This window comes from Protopterus annectens, chromosome 1.part1 (assembly GCF_019279795.1).
Source record: "Protopterus annectens isolate FY-2018-M chromosome 1.part1, PAN1.0, whole genome shotgun sequence".
NCBI classification, from domain to species: Eukaryota; Metazoa; Chordata; order Ceratodontiformes; family Protopteridae; genus Protopterus; species Protopterus annectens.
The window spans coordinates 1744667009-1744689856 of NC_056726.1; the positions used below are offsets into that span (position 1 = coordinate 1744667009).

Sequence of the window (22848 nt, forward strand, 5' to 3'; positions counted from 1 at the left end):
CAAGTTGATCAATTAGAAAGCTGCAAACCCACTTTTATGTTGATGGTGGGTCAGTGCTTAGTGAAACAGTCAATGTAGTAGATTTATGGGCCAAGAATGAAGTACTTTGTACTGTTTGGTTAAATGGCAAACCCAGAGAGCTCAAAGTTGATACTGGCTCAAAGTGCAATGTTATGTCAGCAGAAATATTTGCAAGGGTATTATGTGCTGATGAAAGGCTTGATTTGGCAAAGTGTGAGACGCTTGTTGCTTATGGTGGTGAAGAGATTAAAAATGGAGGCTCAATAATGCTTTCATGTTACTCTGCTGGAAGAAGTTATGATTATTTTATGTGGTCAAGAGGCACGTCCAGTCATTATTAGGGCTCAGAGACAGTTTGAAAATGGGACTTTAACTTAACAAGGAAGTCCACCATTTTAGCTGAAAAGACCAATATTCTAATTTTGTCCAGTCTAGTTTTTCTATTTATGGTGATCTTTTCGAAGACTAACTATGCAAGTTTCCAGTTGTGCACTCCATGAAGTTAGGCCCATATGTTAGTCCAGTTATTATCCCAGCCCAAAAAGTTCCAAATAGCTATGCAGCACACAATTAAAGCCGAGCTAGACATAACGGTGCAACAAGGGGTTATTCTTCCAGTAGATGAACCGACTGAGTGGGCATCTTTCATGGTCGTTGCTCATAAGAAAAGCTCACACGACATCAGAGTATGTATTGATCCATATGATTTGAACAAGGCACTGAAAACATCATCCAATGTGTACAGTTGAAGTCACTGCTCTTATGCCAAATGCCACTGTTTTTTCTGTCTTGTTGCTAACCACTTTCAGCACTCCGTTTGGAAAGCACAGATTTCTGAGAGTGCCATTTGGGATAAATTCTGCAAGTGAAGTTTTTCAGAGTGCAATGGAGCAAATTTTTTCTAGGTATCCTTGTGCTCTTATAGTAGACAACATACTAGTAGGAGGTAATGGTGAAACAGAGCATGACAGAAACCTCAGAAAAGTTCTAGAAAGAGCATACCAAGTGTATCTTAAGCTGAATCCTCAGAAATGCAAATTCAGGCTAAGAGAATTCACTTATGTTGGTCATTTGTTTACCAGTTCAAGCTTATGACCAGACCCTTCTAAGCAGTCATTCTTGAGAAGCCAGCTCCAGACAATGTTCAAGCCCTGCAACATTTTCTTAGCATGGGTAACTACCTAGGCAAGTTCATTCCAGTCAAATATACACACCACTCAGAGAAATAACATGTAAATATGCATCTTGGTCATGGTTAGACCACTACCAGAGAGCATTTGATGTCCTGAAACACAGAACTACCAGTCTACCTACTCTGATACTATGACGTCCACAAGCCAGTTACTCTTTCATGTGCTTCAAAATTTGGTGTTGGTGCAGTCATTCTACAAGAGGGTCAACTTGTTGCTTATGCATCCAGAACTCTTACCCAAGCTGAAATGCAGTATGTTTAGATAGAGAAAGAGCTTTTGGCAACTGTGTTTGCATGTTCTAACTATTATTATGTTTATGGTAGACCTATCCAGATCGAAACAGACCACCAACCACTAAGTCACTATTGTGAGAAAGCCTACGCGTACACCTCCAGCAAGATGGCAATGCATGATGTTGCAACCGCAAAAGTATTTCAATCTTGTCTAAAAGAAAGGCAAACTTCTTTATCTTGCTGTAGCATTACCCAGATCACACATTATTAACCAATGAACAGCACGAGAATGAGCAATTTGATTCTGAAGTCATGGAGGTGAGAGATTTTTCTGCCACACGTCTTGATGACCTTAGAGATCATACAGCCACAGATCCAGTTTTAGAGAAGCTCAACCACTTTCTCCAAGTAGGATAGCCCATCAAAGCAATCCATTACCTCCAGAAGTCCAACCTTATTTTCCATATAGAGGTGGGATTTTGTTAGACAATAGTATTGTCATGAAAGCTTCTAAAGCTATTGTTGTCTTTGCAACAGCAGTACATTACTATCTTACACTGAGGTCACCCAGGAGCAGACTACCAAAAGAAGGGCGAGAGGACTAGTATTTTGGCCTTCTATATCACAAGATATCGACAGAGTACTTTCATCTTGTTCTGTGTGTAAAAGTACAAAGCCACACAAACAGTAAGAACCACTTCAGCTAAACCAGATTCCTGAACTAACTTGGTCGATGGGTAGCCACTGACATGTTCGAGTGGAATGGTCATTACTTGGTGTTAATAGACTCTTATTCCAACTGGTTTGAGATTGACCTACTTCCCCCAATCTAGCATCCAATACTGCCATTACAAAGATGGTGTTGTTTTGCAGTTCATGGTAGTCTGCACAGTTATTTCTGACAATGGCACACAATTTACAAGCCAGCAAATCAAAAGATTTGCAAAAGAGTGGGACTTGACTTATGTCACAAGTAGCCCAGAGTATCCACAGTCAAATAGTTTGGCAGAACGTGCATTTCAAAGTGCAAAGCAGTTACTAGAGAAGTCGAAATGAGACAACAGTGATGTTTTCCTGAATCTTTGAAACATTTCTCGAGATAAACATCTTGGCTCACCTGCTCAGAGACTTCTGTCGAGCCAAACCAGTATTACATTACCATTCAGTAGTCAATTGTTGGTTCCATGTGTCAATGTGTCAAAAAACAACAGGTCAGTGAAAACCAATCTGTTGAAGCATTTAACCCAGAAGTCCTATTATAATAAGACCAGCAAAACCGCTCAAGCCATTACAAGAGGGAGTAGTAGTAGTAAGGTTGCAAACATCCAGAGGTTATGATCTGATTGGAGTCGTGAAGAACATTTGCCCAGAGCTGAGATCATACACTGTGGAATCACAATGAGTTAACTTTAGGCACAATTGGAAACATTTTACACAGGTGTCCGAGCTTATACCACAGCATATAGCCTGTGAGGACTATCTCAGAGTGAGTTATCCAGTGTTCCAGTTTCAGAAGTTCCAGAGAATATTCTCATTCCTGTGATGAGCCCCGAAGTTCCTGATGCGAGTTGTTCACTCAAGACTGTCCCTGTTGCTAAAACCAGTCCTGATTATGTTATGAGAGCCAGCCGCATCTCTAGACCATGTTATACATACATGGCAACTTGGACATGAACATAGTGTTTTTAAATGCCTATATTAATAAATGTCTAACTGCAATTTCACTTTCATTAAGGGCAATCTTTTTAAGAGGAAGGATGTAGATCAATGTGTGTGTATATCTCTTTAAGAAGCTATCTAAGGACTTGCACAAGTGTATAAATACTGAGCACATGCAAGTTTGACTGCCATTTTGTAGTAAGCTGTTGAGATGTAAGCATGTATGTATGCAAGGTCTGACTGTTAGTTTGTTTTATTTAATGATGCTGCTATCCATCCTGATGTGTTTCTGTGTAATAAAGCATCTAAATGAACTACCCCGCCTGCGTGTCATCTGTGTTGGAGGGTCGAGCAACAGGTACTGGGTAGCATTTCTATGGTATTATACTCTGATGAAACGGCTAGACTTAAAATGACCTCCAGGTCAATAGCCTAGTAATCCCCTATGATCCTACAAGATATTCACAAATGACCTGATGTGTATTCCAAATCACTATCTACAAATCTGAAGTACATAAAATTTATCAGAAACGTGAAACTTCCTTGCAAATACCAAACCAATATTCAAGTTTTGTGCTCTCAGGGTCTCTTAAAATTCTCTTCAAAATTTTTCAACATGTCCATTACTACAGTTACAAAATACAACACTACCTGTTGTGCGTTTTCGTGTCTGGCAATCTGAATCCATTGCTATGAAGATGGAGTCCATTAGAAATGCCATTTGTTGTTGTGGTTTTCCCATTTTGTACTTCTGGTTATTAAACAAAAGAAATAAATTAATAAAAGTAATACAAGATAGCCAAAATTCCACCAGACAATGAAACTGGCCTATATAAATGTGGCTTTATGCTTCTATGCAAATGTTTCCATAAGAACACAAGATTTCATCTGCAAAACACATTAAACTTCTTGCCAAATTCAGCAAGATAAACGGAAAAAAAATATTAAGTGAAATGCTTAACCTGTATGACTGGCACTCATTACTGTTATTTATGGACACTGGTGCTGATCACAGGAAGGGAGCAAAATTGCTTAAATGAACACTTGTCTAATAAAGTTCACAACTTGAGGAACTAAGCAAACTTTCAATGCACTTCCTATTAACAGAGCCTACAAAGTATGAAGAAATCAAATATATTGTTTGGAGTTGTACAGCATACAAGAAAAATAAAAACAATGCATTAAGCATTAATTACAGCACAAATTTTGCCAAAATTAGTACAGTACACAAAATTCACCATGGTGGCTGGAAGTAGCTGTATGACAGCATGTCCTGGAAATCAGCCCCTACCAGTCAGAAACAGTTAAGATAACTTCAACAGCCACTAATTTAAGACAGTTTTGTAAAGCAGATACTTGCTGCCTATATGGAGATGAAGAGACTGGTATAAATATTTACTATCATACACTTTTAACATCTTCAACTGTCAGTACTCTCACTAATTTCAAGACTGCTAAATAACAAATAAAATATATACTTAAGCAAGCACAATGAAGGTCTAAAATACATACCATTTTCAAAAGATTACTGGAAAAGCTCACCCAGACCCTGCCACAACTTGTGAGCAAAAGGTTAGTTTGCTTTTGCTTTTACTGCTTCTATTTTTTAAACTGTGATTTGTTTTCTTTACATTGTGTTTTACTTGTATTCTGCCTTTAATTGCTTATTAAAACTTGGAAAGAGATCACAGCTGTGTCTCTTGTGAGAGACAATTTTTTAACCCCCCCTCCCCCACCCACAAGCTGTTACTGTTGCATTCTTAAACACAACTGTCTTTCTAGTTGCCTATCACTTATATTAATTTGACCACATATCTCCTTCCCTCTCCCCTTTCACTAACTGATGTAAGCACAAAACTATTTTGAGAAATCACTCCTCTTCAACTATTTAAATTTATTGGCCATCCCACTGTATTCCATAGAACCAGAATACAAAACTCCCCACCTCCTTTCAATCTACCTTGCTCTTTTAAAATTAGTAGCTCTCCACTTAGCCAATACAAGTTCTGTACTCACCATAACGTTTGATGTATGTAGTCCATTCTCACCTCACATTCTTACCAGTGGGTTTGGAGCCGAATATCAGCTCCGACTCGGCCATAGTTTTTAGCTCGAAGTCTTTCTATTGGCTGGGCTAAGATGGTATCCCATGCTGCACTGCTCTCTATCCCCAAATCTAGTTTGCTGCGAGCACCAGCACTCATTCTTCATGCATACCACCACCTAAGGAAAGGAAAAACAAACCAAGAATGAAGGGAACTCTGAAACCAGGCCCAACCGCCAGATCCTCCAGGACGGGGGAAGGAGGGGGGGTAAGTAAGAATGTGAGGCGAAATGGACTACATACATCGAACGTTATTGGTGAGTACATAACTTCTTGATGTTATGTAGTCCAATCTTGCCTGCATTCTTACAAGTGGGACAGCATCCCCAGCACCAAAATCCTGGGAGGCTCAGTGGAAAACACTCCTGAAGACCTGCCCCTAGATACCACATCTAACTTGTAATGAGTAACAAAGGTGGGAGGAGATGCCAAAGTAGCCGCAGCACAAATATCATCCATAGACAATTTGGCCTGAAAAGCTGTAGATGTAGATACAGACCAGGTAGAGTGAGCCTTCACCCGGAATGGTAAATCCCCCCTCCCCAAGGTATAAATGAAAGAAATACAACTGGAAATCCACCTGGACAATGCGACTTTGGACAATGTGACTTTGGAAACAGGAGACCCAATTCTGTTTTCCGAAAATGAAACAAAACTGATCAGATTTTCTGAGGGCTTTCGTTCTGTGCAAATAAAAACATAATTGTCTGTGCACATCCAATTGATGAAATTTTAATTCTGCCTTGTTTGAGAACTGAGGAAAAAACAATGGCAATTCAATACATTGGTTAAGGTTACTAACTGACGCTACTTTGGGAAGAAAGGAGGGGTTTGGTCTGAGAGAAACCCTGTCCTTATAAAAAAAATCAAATAAGGGGCTTGACTGATAAAGCTTGAAGCTCCGAAACGCGTCTGGCTGACATGATGGCTACCAAAAAGACAGACAGTCTTCCAAGTTAAGAATTTTAAATCGCAAGTGGCTGCAGGCTCAAAGGGGGGTGAAGTAAGACCCTGTAGAACAAAGTTTAAGACCCAAGACATAACAGGTTCCGGGACCGGAGGACGAAGCAACAAAGTGCCCTTCAGGAAAGCCTTACAGAGAGCAATTAGACTAGGTTTGTCTGTGACATGAGAGGTAGAAATTGCCACCAACTGGACTTTAATGGTTGCGGCCACTGAACCCTGGTTAAAAAGCATAGACAGGAACTCCAATACAGACGAAATTGAAGCTGTGTAAGGGTCAATCTTTTTGGCATGTGCCCAGATTGAAAACCTCTTCCATTTGCTGTAATAAATCTTCCTGGTCGAAGGCTTATGAGAGGAAGATAGAATATGAACCACCTCCAGCGAAAATTTGTGAAGCCTAATGATGGACGTGGAGTAGCCAGGCTGTCAACCGGAAGGTCCGAAGAGAGGGATGGAGCTGCCCTGACATGCGAGTCAGTAAGTCTGGTTGTGGGTCAAGATTCCAAGAAGCGTCCATGAGATAGGGATGGAGAAAGGAGAACCAAATTTGACGATGCCAGTGTGGGGCAATCAGAATCATTTTGCTTCCCAAGGATTGCTCTTTCTGAATAAACTTTGACAGCAAGGGAACCGGAGGGAAGGCATATAGTAGACCGGAGGGCCAATCGTGGACTAGAGCGTCCCTGGGTGACTCCCCCTGAGGGGGGATCAGTGTGAAGTAGCTACTGCATTTGGCATTGAGGGGGCTGGCAAAAAGGTCACACCAAGGCTGACCCCCACCTGCGGAAGATCTGCTCCGCAACTTGACAGTTCAGGAACCACTCGTAAGGCATCAGAATTAGCTCTGCTTAGCCTGTCTGCGATCACACTGGACTTCCCCAAAATGTGCATTGCTACCAGAAAACGTTGGGAAGACACTGCCTACTGCCACACTCGCATGGCACCTCTGCAAAGGGGATATGACTTGGTTCCTCCCTGCTTGTTCAGATACCACGCCACTGACATATTGTCTGAGTGGATTGCAATAGTCCCGAGAGGAAGAAAACTCTGAAGTGCTTGCAACGCTAGTAGCACAGCTCTCATCTCCAGGACATAGATATGCAGATGCATCTCGTGCTCTTGCCACGTGCCTTAGACTGTCCTGCCTAGATAATGCCCCCCCACCCCATCTGGGAGGCATCCGTGGTCACCGTGGCAACCGGGGGCGCATGACCGAAGGGATTTCCCGCACTGAGGTTGTCGGTGAGAAGCCACCAACTGAGATCCTGTTTGCACCCGTCTGTAAGTAGACTAGGGTGAGAAAGTGGAAGACGTTGAAGAAACCACTGGGCGAAGAGTAGCCACTGAAGGAGCCTCATATGTAACCTTGCCAGAGGGACTAACAATCATAGCACCCACTGTCCCCAACAATTGGAGGACCCATCTTGCCTTCAACTCTTCTCAGATGGAGCAAGGCGTAAACCTGTTGTTGTAGGACTCTGATTCTTTCCTGTGGTAGAAATATCCGCATAAGGACGGTGTCTAATTCTGCGCCTATAAAAGTGACACGCTGTGAGGGCAACAAGGCATATTTTTCCCAGTTCAATGTAATGCCCAACAGTTGACATAGGTTGATAGTAGCGTTCCCTGGTCTGAAGTAGTAAATGCCTGGTGGTGGCAGTAAGGAGCCAGTCATCCAGGTACAGAAACACTTGGAATCCCTGACGTCTCAAGTGAGCTGTCACCACTGCCATGCATTTGCTAAACACCCTGGGGGCTGTGGTGAGACCAAAGGGCAGGGCTTGAAACTGAAAGTGACTGGCTCCCAGCCGGAAGCGTAAGTGACTTCTGGATGCCCTGTCCATCTTTATGTGGTAGTAAGCATCCTTGAGGTCGATGAAGCACATCCACACTTCTTTTCCCAACAATGGGAGAATAGACTGCAACGTGACCATTCGGAACTTGGACTTTTGCACATGGGTGTTCAATCGGCCTTGTCCTTTTCGGCACCAAAAAGTAAGTCCCTAATCTGATCTGGTCTGAGGGGACATGTTGGATGGCTCCTTTTTCTAGCAGCTTTGAAATTTCTGAAGCTGCGTATACCCTTTGACTGGGTGGAACATCCGGGAATTTCTTGATTGGAGGGGGACTTGACGAGAAGGGAATGACATATCCTCTGGAAATTATTCGTAGAACCCATTGGTCCTGGGTGATATCTTGCCAGGCCTCCGGGTATGAGATTCGATCCCAGACTAGCTCCGGAAATGCAGTCGGACCTCCAATCAGGAGCGGCGGTAGGGAGAACCATGAAAGGAATCGCGGTCTCCTGAGTTGCGAGGGCCTCCTCTGCCCCTAGGTCAGCATCTTCCTGAATAACCACCCCCTTCCCCTGCCTCTGGAGGGGGGCTCACCTTGTGCACCGGGAAAAAACCTCTGTGATTTCTTGAACCACATTTTACCACCCCTCTGAGCCTTGGGATAAGGCCTAGAGGGAAGGGAAAAACAGACTCCTATGGCAGACAGTGTTTTTCCCTCCTGCTCACACCTAGTGAGTGCGTCTTTCACCTTGGTTCCAAACAGAGAGGAACCAAACAGGGCGTCTGTGAATGAAGACTTGAAGGCTTCCGCGAAATGACAGGCGCATTCAGGCCTGCCGCCTAAGAGCAACTCCTGAACTTGCTGCTGCCCTACTCGCTCCCTCAACTGCGTAGGAGATTAGCCTCATGGAGGAGTTTGCAATAGAATTGAGGGTAGACATCTGAGTGTTGACCTTCTGGGCCACCGCCTCAGAAACGTTACCCGTGAGAGCATCTCCAAGCTCCTTTAGGAGATCTCTCTGGAGCCATGTAAAGTGTGATAAGCAATTCAGTGACCGTAAGGTAAAGGTTGCTGAAGAAAGCGTACGCTTCCTGTACCGGTCCATAGTCCTAGACTCCTTTGTTAGGGGGATGGACGGTGGAAGTAGTCTCAGCTAATTCCTTCTGGGTGGCAGCTGCCACCACCATGGCATCCACAGGGACTCCCTTGGATAGAAATTCCTTATCAGGAGGAGCAGGCAAAAATTTATTGGGTCTCCTGGGGACTGGTTCCACAGAGTCATGGGTTTCCCACACCCTTCGACAAACCAAATCCAGAAGTCCGAAGGGTGGAGATACCCAGGAGGCGGAGGGCAGTGCAACAAAGACCTTCAGGAAGACAGACTCCTCGGAGGGGGCTTTGGATGGTGAGTCACCTCTTTGCTTCAAAATCTCTAGGATGTCAGAGAAAGAAACATCCTCAGAGGATGACTTAGGGGACCCCTCATATTCCTCGAGGTCGGTGTCTGATGTGAGAGACTCATCCTGGGAATCTGTGCGCTTCCTCTTGCATGTTTTCTTTCTGGGTGGCTCCTCAGGCAAAAATTCTGAGGGGCCCTCAGAAACACGGGGACCACTTGTGGGGGCACCCTGAGGCCTTGGGGCTCCGCTGTTCAGAGATAGATGGCAATCAGAGACCTACACCGGTGTTGTAGGGGACAGAGTGACCGACCCGTATGATGCCGCTGATGACCTGGCCAGTGCACTCTGCAAGGCCTCAAAGACTGGTCCTCCCAGATCCGAAGAACGACTAGCCTCCGAAGTAGAGACAGGAGTGAGGCTTCCCCGTGCCGAAGTACCGAGAGGGAGACTAGGAGCCGAGAGGTGTCCCGAAGCCTCTCCCTCTGGTCCGATCAATGAATCCTGAGTCCTGAACACTGTGGACTGTGCCAACGGGGTCGGAGCTGACGTCGGAACCGATAAGCCAGAAGGGGCTGTCGGAACAGACCTAGGGACATCACATGGAGCCGAGCACTCCGGCTCCGAAAGCTGAGATGTGCTCGGAGGAGGAAGTAGCACACAAGGAAAGCAAGGGGACAGACTAGGTCCTCTAACTGAAACGGGCCTAGCCCGTTGGAAAGAGCTAGTGGGATACCACAGAATACGCAACAAAGAAAACACAACTTTTCCACAATACAGTCAAGAACACACACAACAGCTATTAAAATAGCTTTTTTTGCAAAAAACTTCTCTGATATAAGAAAAAGGGTACTTAGCCACAGCCAAGAGCGAGACCACGCCCGAGCTACACGAGCGGCAAACAAGATCTGGGGATACAGAGCAGTGCAGCATGGGATACCATCTTAGCCCAGCCAATAGAAAGACTTCGAGCTAAAAAGTATGGCCGAGTCGGAGCCGACATTCGGCTCTGAACCCACAGGTAAAAATGTAGGTGAGATTGGACTACATAACATCTTAAGTTACCCCCTTTTTTCTATATCGAACTGCTTAGTGCACACTGCATTGCTTATGATAATAACCTATTGTTTTCAAATTACCTTTAAACATCTATTGCAAGACCACCAGTTATTACAGACCCCACATACTGGCTGTCAGTCATCTTGGGATTAGTGCTTCTGTTTTCTCCTGGTGAGAAGAGAAACACAGGGATATTACCTTCCTAGAGACTGCTGATCACCAGAAAGCCTATTAACTGCTTCATAGTGGGCAGCATGGAATTTGTGCTTATATTCTACTCCTGGTGAGAGAAGGAGCAGAGTGCATTGATTTTCTGTTTCGGGTTGGGCAGTAAGAGTCTGTGCTTGATCTTCCTGATTGGACTGGTTGCTATTCAAGGCATCTATCAGGAAAAGGCTACAACAAGCCTACAGACCCCTTGCATCATCTGGGACAAGACTGTGTATCACTACACAGGCTATAGTTGGTTTCTCATCTTGGGACTTGTGCTAATGTTTTGCTTCTGGTGAGAGAAGACGCAAAGGAGCATAGCATCCCAGCAGAGTGAAGCTGTTGCGAGACCAACACTAGTAGTAGCCGCCAAGGCAGTAGACATTCACACAACTCCCCTCTTTCATAATTCTTGACAATCTAATTCTTTGTTCTCATTAAGTACCATTTGATTTGTTTTTAACTTAAGAAATATCTGCCTAAACAATTCATCCTTAGATTTTCTATGTATTAGTTTTCCCTCAAGAGTTTGGCAGTGCCCTGTACAGGCTCAGACACCTTGAGTGACATTTCTCCTGTAAAAGCACAACTGAAATTTCACCATTTCCTAGCTGCACACAGAACACCTAGTTTGCAGTGACAAATAAGCACTGCTCCCAGAGTTGCAAACTGGATATTCCTGACATTGCTTTATATTTTCACTCCAACTGTCTACTCAATAATAATATAGAAAAAAAGGGTCTGTTGTCATGGGATATGAACTTTCACAATAACTCAGTTACCAGCTTTGTGGATATGGGCATAATGAGGCAATGTACAAATTGCCTCATGTTTAATGAGGACCAGTTAATTCTCAAAAACTGATATGGTATGTGAGAGATGCATTTACACAAGGTCACTGGAGGCAAAACTCTCATATACCCACATATGTTTAGGCACTTAAATTTAACTTTCCTAAACACCAAAGACCTCCTAGACAAAGAACACACAACAAATACCCTCAGTAGCCCCAGATGCACTGTTTCAAAACACCCACATCTCAGAGCCTCTACTTCTAAGCCAATAAGGCAAGCCAACACACCATACAACATTCTGGTCATTGGAGATGCCATCATGAGACAGTGATGTCCCCCTTACTGAGCTGAGTAAGGAAAAAGTCAGTTGCTTATCAGAGGGTAAGATCTGTCACATTACGTTAGGTCTCTGGACCACAAGTATCAGTATGACTAAGTCATAGTCCACGTGGGAGTAAATGACCCGAGACATACCTCTCTAGACTATAACAAGAGAGAGATCATGGAGCTCTCAGAATATGTCTCAGGCTGGTATGAGCCTAGCAACGAGCAGCATTTTACCTTCTCCAAGGATGCCGCCACAATACAAAAAAAGATGACTAAGCAGCTTAGTTTCTGCTATCATTCTAAAGGGGTGAAATATTTGTCAGCATGGAAGGAGATGGTCAGCAGACCACACTGATTTGCCAGGGATTGTCTGCACCTCTCCCCCCTAGGCTTACAAATATTAGCTAAAACATAGTCTTCCCCCATAGTGCACACCCCCTACTATAATGTCTTCTCTGATAAAGTCAGACCACAAAATGGTCTCCTTTGAAGTAAAAATAAAACATGGACCCCCAGTTAAAGTTGGAATATTCAGGTACAACTCTAAGGCTAACTTGCTGCTAGTAATTAATAACCTATCAAAATGTCAAGCCTCTATAAATCCTGAGAACACTGCTGCCTATGCAGAACTGTTCAAAGAAACCCTGTACATGTATGTTAATACTTGCACAGAGGCAGCTGTACCCACCAAGAAGAAGTAAAAAACTCAAAAAACGAGCCACCCTAGTGGAATCACAAAATCAGTAGGCTGTACAACAGAAGGAAGAAAATCCTGGCACAAATTAGGAGGTGCAGCACCCAGCAGGATAAAACCACTCTCAAACTAAACAACTCAGAGAATAAGTAAAGTCAACCAAAAGCCAAATTTGAGTTAAATCTGTCTTCCCAAGCCAAGGACAACCATAAGGCATTATTTAGCTACATCAGCAACCCCAAAGGCAACACACAATTGTGTGCAGAGCTCATTATAAATGGAACAACATATACTGAGTCAAAAGACACAGCAAACCTACTGGCCAATAAATTTAGCTCCAATTTACCCCCCACCCTCAAACCTTCCCTCAGCAAATACCCTCAAATAGAACTCCCCCTGATATCACTAGGGAGCAGGCCCTTAATGCTCTAAGGCCAAGTACACTGTATCAATGGGCCCAGACACCTTCAAAATAGCATGGAACATGACATATCAGGCCCTCTGATATTGCTATTTAACTGCAGCCTTCAAACAGGCTTCATGCCTCAAAAATGGAGAACTCCTCCTCCCTCTGTACAAAGGTGGACCATCTACTGACCAGAAGTCTCACTAGTCCTATATGTAAAGCCATGGAAATAATTATCGTGGAAATGATCAACAGTGCTATAGTAAACCTCCAGATACTGGACCCAACCCAGTTTGGTTTAGTCAAGGGCAGGTCATGCCTACTCAACCTGGTGGACTTCTTTGAGAAGGTCACCAAAGCAACGGATGAAGGCAAAATGGTTCACACTGCCTACCTTGACCTGGCTAAGGCATTTGACAATACCCCAGTCAGGCATTGAATAGGTTAGGTACTAACTGGTATGTCACCTGGTGGATGGCCAACTGGCTCACAGACAGGACCCAGGAAGTTAGAATTGGGGAGTCAACCTCTGCAAAAACATGCCAGTCACAAGTGGATTTCCTCAGGAATATGTTCTTGGACCACTCCTCCTTTTTGGCATTTACTTCTCTGAAGTCAAGGCCACTGTCAGTGGTCTCTGGCTGACTAAATTTGAAGATGACTGTAAATTAGGAGCTGTCATTGAATCAACCACTGACACAAATATTCTTCAGGAAAGGCTGACGCAGACAAACGACTGGAGTCAGAGCCATGGACTAAAACTAAATGCCAAGACATGCATAATAGTATTCTTCAGGAAGTCATCCACCCCTGGTAAATATCACACTGACAACACACCCCTTAGAGTTGACCCAGTAATCAGAGACTTAGGGACACACAGACAATAATCTGGTCTTTGACAATCACAAGTCTACAGTAGTGAGAAAATCATTCTATGTTGCACAACCCATAAACAAAGGTATGGCATCCAAATCCACGAAGTCATTGTTCCACTATATTCAGCATTCATCAAATCTATCATTGAGTACAATGCCCCTTTGGTATGTACCTAACTAGGCATATCCAACAACTGGAATGTCCACAGAAGTTCCTCACTAAAAGAATACAGGGCGTAAGCAAAACATCCTATGCAGACCACCTCAAGGCCCTATATCCCTGTATTATGTCTTCTACAGGCTTTTGAGGGAGATCAATGCCTGGAATGTAGGGCATTGAAGGACCCCACTATGATGGACCTTCCGCATATCCAAAAAAAACATCATCAGAATTACCTGTTCTAAAGACTTAAATCTTGCCTGTGATATAAACAGGACCTGTTGGAGAGACAGGTATGTATCCAGGAGACAACCCTGTCTCTGGAACAGGGTTCCCCTATCCATGTGAAGCAGAATTCCTCCCTAACCCAATTCAAGTGCAACTCAAGACTGGATGGGAGAACAGGAAATTCAGCCCTGGTTTGGCACCATATGTGTCTAATGGGCACAGGTAACCTGTAAAGGTTCATCTCCCAGGGCTATGCTTGTAAATGTTTAATCTCACATGCCCCTGCTTACTTAAGGGCATCAGAACTTATCAGAGATTTGGGATATGTGGCTAGACTTAAAAAGGTCCTTGTTGTTAGCCTAGTAAACACCTATGAACATCTGACAAGATGTTCTTCATGAGAAAAAAAAATCATTTTGTAACAATGTACAGTACCAGCTGTCACAGCCACTAAAAAGATCCCCAAATAAATACAAGCTATCAAAAAGGCTTTTTCAAACCTTAACAATTAAAGTGAATACCACCTAATAAGTGAGGAAATTATGACAAAGCAACAGAAAAAGGAAGTTCTACTTTAGGACTTGTTTTGACAAAGGATGTCAATTAAATCTGTTCCTGAAAATCCAATCAGCTTTCCTCTCTGATCTTCATACATCCTCCCACTATGTACAATGTCACAGTACAAAAACAAGGGCATTCAAAAATGGAGAAAGTACAGTTGCGTACATTTAGCATAAATGTAGATGTTTGAGTGTATTCACTTGTTGCAGACCTGACTTGCAGTCCTAACTTGTGGAAGCCCTTGGCCAGCCCAACAGAGTAAAAATTTTCCCTCCTCCTATGGAAGGAGGACACCCTTTCTTGATATCTGTACGCAGGGCTACAAGTGGAATCCACCAATGTCATGACTTCAGTTATTTTCTTGCCCCTCAGAGTTCGGCGTCCCCAGCAGGAGCAGATGGTCAAGGTGATATGGCTAGGGCAGGGATCCCTAGGTAGGCAGGAGTCCAAGATAAACAGGAAATAGAAGCAGCCTACCCTGTAGGCTAAGAGGGAAGGAGGGAGGGAGAGAGAGAGGACTGCAACAGTGAATACACTAACATCTATATTTATGGTAAGTGTACACAACTGTACTATGTTCTTAGTGTTTCACTGTTGCAGTCCTGACTTGTGGCATCATTCTCAAAGCTGAGAACAGGGGAGGATGGAAAGTCAGTCTAGTAGAGCAAGTCTGTAGGGTAAAAGACGGAAACCCTGCCATGGACAAGTAGAAAGGTGACAGTAGTAGTGCCTGATGAAAGTGAGCCCTTAAGACCAGATGGCAACCTCCAACCACTCTTGGTAGGTACTCCCTTCAGGAAGGCAGCAGCAGACCTAGTTGTCCAAGTGGAAAGGGTTCTTACAGTTTCAGGTGTGTTCCTTCCCTTATGACTAACAGAAGATGTTAGTGAGACATCTTTTTAGAAATGTTCTGCTTGCAGACAGGTTATACTTCAGTGCTGCTAGCAAAGGCTACAGACAGTTGGTCAGATATTCCAATAGGTTTTGTGGTGCCCAATTAGAAGGGTAGCTGCTTATGGGCATCTCAGAAATGCAGAAATCCTTCCCCCTGTTTTGTGGGTTTGGGGGGGAAGATGGGTAGATGCACTGCTAGACATTAAGAGGCATCAGTCATCACCTTGGTCCAAAGGAAGGTTTAATCCTGAGAAAGGAACTCCATCAGGACAGCATATGATAAAGGGTTGGACTGCCTAGACAGCCTGGAGTTTCTGAAACTGTCTAGGCTGAAGAGATAAATCAATGAGCAGTCAGTCCTCCATGCCAGGAATTTTAAAATTGAAGCACAAGCCTTACTAGGACAAAGGCTAGATGGCAAGGTGTTAAGGAACTGCTTGACAGCAGGTAGAAGAAAGCAGGGGTGAAACCTGAATATTGAATGATGAGTAAGAAGGGTCATAAGTGAGGAAGATCTTTCAAATAGGACCAGCTGATGAGTACTACTCTTGAAGGGAACCCGATTAGGCTGAGTACATTCAGCTTGAAAACACATTCCATTACCTGACCAGGGTTTCCTGGCAGCAAGTCTCCTGGCTTTCCCCCAGGATGTCCTGCATCCACTTAGGCAGGGGAGACCCCCCCCCATTTAGAGTATCCTTCAAACTGACAGCTGGAGAAAAAGGGGGGAGGACCCTTCAAAGTGATAGTAGAAGGTTTGTAGGTGGGGAGTACAAAAAGTCCCTTCCTCTGGGTGACAAGGTGAAGAGTCTGGGATAATATCCAAGTTAGTATTGGTCAGACTAAAAAGAGTATCAGTGATACCTTAGCCAATGTGAAGCTAAAAGTATGGGACTAGACACACTCCTCCAAGTTTTGAAGAGTCTTGGGAAGTAGGGTCTTTGGTGTAGAAGCATAAATAAATAGATCTGTCTGCATGAACAGGGAAGTATCTGTATTCCAGGCTGAGAGGGTCTTGCCCCTGAAATTGAATTGGTTTTCCTGGTGGTGACGTGGTCCCATCTGTAGAGTCCCCCACTCCTCAGCTATGCTGAGGAGTGATCTTCCAATGCAGCTGCCATAAGTGGGTGTCTACAGGCTTCTGTTGATTCTGCCAGTTGGTAGAGTGCGCCGGGGATGTAATGAGCTAACAGGTGCCATTCCCAAGGAGTACACTGCGATTTACATCTCCATAGCTACACAATATGATAGTCAGGAATGGGCTTCCCTTTGTTTTTGTGTCAAAGGTCTGTATCAGGATATGAATCCAGATCTAGCACCCCTGGCTTTAATTTCTCTCGGAGTGCTAGTAAAGCCCCTTGTGCTATTAGAAGCTCCTTCCAGTTTATGTGCTTCCTTAAATCCATTAAGCCTGCAACTGTTTGAAGAGTGCCCCCCTCTCAAGCTGTCTCCGAGGCATCTGCAGTGAAGTTTATTGCAAAGCAGAATGTTGGGCCTTGATTCATGGAGCAAGCCTTGGAATACCATGAAGAAATGTCTTTTAAACCTAGTGTCAGCCTTACTTTGAATGATGGTACTTGTGTATGCAAAGCCTACACATTTTCGAGATAGCACTGTAATTGCCTCATGTGCAGCCTGGCCTCGGAAAGCATGGGATTTTAGAAGGCGAAGAAACCCTACGTGAGCAGAAGACTTTGTTAAAAGACTGTTGTCCAAAGGCTTTTTAAAGGCACATGGTCAGGAAGGATACCCTGTCTTTTGAAGGGCAGAGACCAGTAAGACTCCCCCACCCCCCTCCCAGAACAGTATTCTGGTTCTGAGAAGAGTTTGGGATTACTGGTGTAATCCTAGGAAAGTGAATGTGGATTGGTGGACAAAGTCAGTGATGAGTGGTGCCAGGCTTGAGAGTATGAGGAGGCCCTCCTCCAGGTAGGGGGTAAATTTGTATACTTTGTTCTTAGCAGAAGGCAATGGGGGGAGGGGGCTAACTGTTTTGTGACTAACCTGGGAGCATCACAGTAGACAAAGTGGAAAGCACAAAATTGTTAAGGTTTGGGACTATCAAAAGGCTGAAGAATACTCAGCTTGATGCTACTATGGGAATAAGCAAGAATGCATGTTTAAAACTGGTGTCTCCATGAAAGTCCTAGGAAAAAAACGTGAATAGGAGTTGGAGGAAGGTAAGCTTCCTGAATATGGGGCCCTGCAGGAATAAGCAGAGAGCCCTGGGCAGTGTACAGAGAATAACCCCTTTCTATCTGATGTAGAGGGACAGCATCCATCGAGGCATTGTACACTTAGTGATCCCATATGTGAAGGCCTCCACTTTTCATGGGATGGTGAGAAAATTTGGGAGGCCTGGCTGCCTTCCAGGTGTACAACTTAGAAGTCGTCCCCCTGGAAAGGATAAGCAGAATTCATTGGTCCAAAGAAATGAGACACCAGTGTCTGTGAAGAGAGTTGAGTCTTTCTTCAGGTCTGGGAACAGGATTGGGAGGGAGGGAAGCATGCCATAAAGAAAGATTGACAGCTCACTACCAGGGATCTGAGTAGTGGGAGTCCACGGTATTGGGGAGGTGGGGTGTCCTTGCCAGGGTTCCTGTCGCTGAGTGTGGTCCCTTTCCCTGTGGACCTTTCCTTGACCAGAGCTTAGTAGGATAGTTTCTACCAAAATGAGGTGGCTGTACCTGCAAAAAACCTTTGGCTGTCTGCATAGACTGAGCTCTGTCCTCCACTTTTTGAGGACAGCTTGTGCCTTAGAGCCAAAGAAAATCTCCTTATCCAAAGCAGCATCCAAAAGGCTGGATTTAACTTGCTCCGGCAGGGCTTGTTCCCTTAGGCGTGCATGCCTCCTAATGAAAGACCTAGTGGCTGCGGCCCTGTTGGCAGCCTCCAAGTCATCATATCCACAGTGTAAAGAATACTTGACCACTTGCAAGGTGGAGCTGCAAATCCCCAGTAATTCTTTAGACAAACTCTTATTTTCAAACAGCTTTTGTCTCATCTGTTCTAGTAATGTTTCTTGATGTTTTATTAAGTGAAACTGGCAGTTGAGTCTCAATGGCAGAGATGTATACCTTTTTGCCAAATCAAGGGCTCTGCTCTCTATCATGGGGTTTCTGGGCGTGCTGGTTCTGGAACCCTGGGAGCCAGGAACAAAGACCATGGGTCTGCTGAAGTGTTCTTAAAGAGGTGCTTATGCAAATCCATAAACCTGCAGAATCTATCAGGTTTTCTGGGTGCAGGAGGAAGGGAGTCTTGTTTCAAACAAGATTCTTGGAAAACACCATCAGCCACCTCCAAAATAGGGGAACTGCAGGGAGTTAAGTTCTGATAGGTGGAGAAATCAATTCCCTGACCCTCTTAGCTTGGGAATAACTCCTGCTCTTCCCAATGAAAATGATCCCCAATATATACAAGGTTTCCCCTAGAGAGAGAGATCCTCAGGAGGGGAGGCACAAGGCAAAGTTTCCTCTGAATCAGACTCCTCAAAGGAAACCAAACAGGGATTCTCCTCAAAGACTAAGACCTCCTGGTCAGAGTTCTGCCTGGTCTCAAAGGGATACGTAATAACCCCTGGGATTGGATCTCTTTTCCTTTTTCCTGAAAGGGGTTCAGTGGGAGAAGGTCTGCCAATAAACCAAGGAAAGCAGATCCTCTGTCAATTTAACAAAGTCCTGTTGATGGGAGCTGGTATGGCTGGAATGGAAAGAAAATGGCGTTTTAGTAGTATTTTTGTTTAGGTTTTGGGATGTCAGAGGTGTGGACACAAGACAACCTTGGAGCTATAGTGGAAGTGCTGTGCTTACCAGAAGCCGAGGCTTGCAAAGCAGTGTGACCTGAACTATGACTGGTGAAGACGTTGAGGGGCCCAATGGAGTAACGGACTTCGAATGTGTCTTGATAGAGGTCTTCTCTAGAACCTTGGTCACAGGAGGTGCTGCAAAGGCGCTTCATCAACTTCCGCGATAACTAGTCTTGAAGGGCTAGAATACAGTGAATCGGCATCTTCAGTAAAACTGAGTTTTTTGCTATTTGTGCTTAGGAACATTGACATCGAGACAAGAAACAGACGCCATACCACATGACTCACTAATGAACCTAGCTAAAATGTTTCCTCTGCACCACATAGTTCTTGAATTGAAACGGGTGCAGAAATGACAGTTAGGGACATCGTGGTCTTGACCCAAACAGGTTACATAAAGGGAGTGGAAGTCTCAGTGTGGGATTTGTTTTCCATAGTGGAGACCGTTAACTGTGTTTGACATCAGACAGTAAAAGGAAAGAACTCCTTCCCCAGTGGGGTACTTACCTTCTGAAGATTTCACTCAGGCGTGGACTGACCGACACATATACTGAATGTCTGCTTCAGGCTCCAAAGGCAAGAACTGAAGTCATGATGTCAGCAGACTCCACTTATACCATGGAGTACTGACATCAGGAAAGGGCATCTGCCAGCCATAGGAAGGAAGGAAGGAAAATTTTGACTCTGGTAGTTGAACTGACCAAGGGCTTCCATGGAGTTAAATGTTGCAAGTCATGAATGCAAGTCAGGACTGCAACAGTGAAACATGAACATCTAAACGAGTTTTAAAAATTGGTCACATTTGATAGATAAAAAAAAAAAAGACAGTGGCCTTGTCCAAAGGAAGAAATTTAAGATGGGAGGCACCTGACATAAAAATAGCAAAACACAAACGTTTGATTGAAATGAGAATATGAAATGGACAAAGCCAGCAGGTAAAATTAGGCCAGGCTTGTACGACAGAGTATGTAAAAAAAAATGGAATGATATTAAGGGAATGAACAAGGCTAAAAGAAAGAGCTTGAGGGACCAATGCAGGTGAAGAATAAGAGAGGCTTAAGTAGAACACTAAGTATACTTACCATAACAGTAAGTATTCAGTATGCAGTTGGTATAACAGTAAATAACATTAAGGCTATATTGCATCTCACTTGTGCTTGCACTATCCTGAAATATCCAGTGCTGTGGCCTCCTTTCCTTTAGACCAATGCAGGTTTATACTGGCCTGTGCTAGCATGGGTGCAGATGTAGCTCCTTTTTACACTCCGCACTAATGTAACCTCTGATTAGTTTTTTTCAGGAAGAATACCTTTACAGGGAAAGTTGACTGAGGTAGACAAACAAGAGTACTTACGGTTTACTTTTACAAGGTTGAAGTGCACATCTGCAATGGTCAGATGTGTGAAAGGACGGATGCAAAAGCTCGCAACAACTATGAATTGCTGAACTCACAAATGAGCGAATGCCAGTGTGCATTTGCTCATGTGAATTCGGCATTCTCAGTGGAGACTGGAACATGTCCCACTTCCCTCACTGTAGTGCAATCTCGGAGTTAGTATATCAAATTAGCAAGGGGGGTGCAGGCCCCCTGCATAACGGTGTTTGAAGACATCCAGAAATGATGGGTATTTCAAAGTAATTAGACATTCCCAGAATGTCTAATTTTGCTGTTTAGCACTTTTTAGGATTCAAAAGTGCAGTTTCCAACCTTTAGAGTTGGACATATATGAGTTGCACACGTGTGCTGCAACATTGTAAAGGTAAACCGCATTTACAAGTAATTAAATAAACATGCAACAGACAATTACGTACAAGTACTAACCTCTGCCCAATGAGTGATGGAACAAAATACACGGCAAAAACCTGCTAAAATCAAACAGAACAGTGAAACCACTAAGAGTAAAGGTATTAAGGTGACTAGCACCAAGATAAAAAAAATACTCCATACCACTCTAAGGTCTGCAGCAGAGGTACAAAAGAATTTATTCTTTAGATTAGAAGATGGTAGAAACAACCTTCTTAAGGATGGCTACGAGAGCATACAAAAGGGAATACTAGAAAAACCAGGATTAAAATATAGTCAGACAAGTGGCATGTAATATTCTAAGAAATCAGCAACATTCCCATCAAAATCACAACAAATAAATATTTATGTTCACTTACTGGGGTAGACCACCAATCAAACATGACCAACTGCAGCCTCAGCCCAGGTTGCATAATGCAACAAGAAATCAACAAATAAGACATGGGTACAAAGAAGCAACAGAATACAAGGCTACTTCAATTAGATGCAACAAGGTACAACACTTATGATTAAAGATGGTTTTGCTAAGGTTTTCCAAGACTACAATATAGCAATACTACTTATATACACACACAAGTGATATGTCCAAACAATGAAACAGTCAGAAAGCGCTGCAAAGAAAATAACTAAGTGTAATATGGTGTAAGTTAATCATATTAAGGTTTCTAGGAAGACAAGAAAACACAAGACACTCTACAATACAGCTGGGGGGTAGTGGGAGGTTAACTTTACTACACAGTGACTACTCCTCTGAACACCTACTGTTATGGTCAAAAAGTGTAGGGCAAAGCAGATAGCTGCCCTGTGTGTTAACTGCTAGGGGGCAAGAACTTCAACAGAGTTCATCTGGCATAAGTACTGTAATGGTTTTCATTTAAGTAGTGCAGTCACAATGTCCTTGTGTGCTAGTTACAATTCCGCTGTAAAAATACCTTTCCTGGGGTCCTCTGCTGCTGAAAGGATTTTTTTTCTAGTTTTGTTCTCAATTTTGGGATGATATGCTACCCACCTGTAAAATGCCCAGTGTGCCAAATGAGCTAACTATGGCTATGGCTCTGATTGTGGCAATTACACTTTACCTAAAATGTTAAAGCGGTCTTTGGGATCAGTCTAACAATTATTAGCAGTATTGGGGCAGAATCCCAAGCCATACTGCAGTTCTACTGGGAGATGGAGCAAATACCATTTTATAACCTAGTAAAGTTAAGTCCAAGCACTATGCACACTGTACAGCAAATTTCCAATCAAGTACCACAGTAGAATACATACGCTGCATCCAGAGGACCAATTGTGAGGGAAGTTCTACTATGACCGAAACAGCGGCCCTCTAAAAAATGAAGTGTTGTGAGCCCAACTACATACACTCAGGAGTTAGCACAAAGTATGAAGTCTAGAACAACCTCGTTTTTAACTTCCAACACATCTCGCGTACCTTTCATAGTAGTACTACCAACAGTGGATATAAAAAAAGTGTCCACACCCCTGTTAAAATGCCTGGTTTTTGTGATATAAAAAAATGAGACAACAAATCATTTCAAAACTTTTCCTACCTTTAATATGACCTATAACCTATACAATTCAATTGAAAAACAAACAGATCTGTTAGGGGAAAAATATATAAAAAAATAAAAAAAGTACGATAAGCTGGTTGCATAGGTGTG

The 22848-nt window shown here is 43.5% G+C and overlaps 1 protein-coding gene across 1 annotated transcript in view; it reads right to left on the minus strand.

The window, feature by feature from the left end:
- The window catches only part of WDTC1 (WD and tetratricopeptide repeats 1), a 2674659-nt gene that overhangs the window by 881991 nt on the left and 1769820 nt on the right, over positions 1-22848 (minus strand). Inside the window, 1 exon segment of the mRNA XM_044084279.1 lies at positions 3758-3857. Within this exon segment, the coding sequence (XP_043940214.1) occupies positions 3758-3857 (100 nt within the window).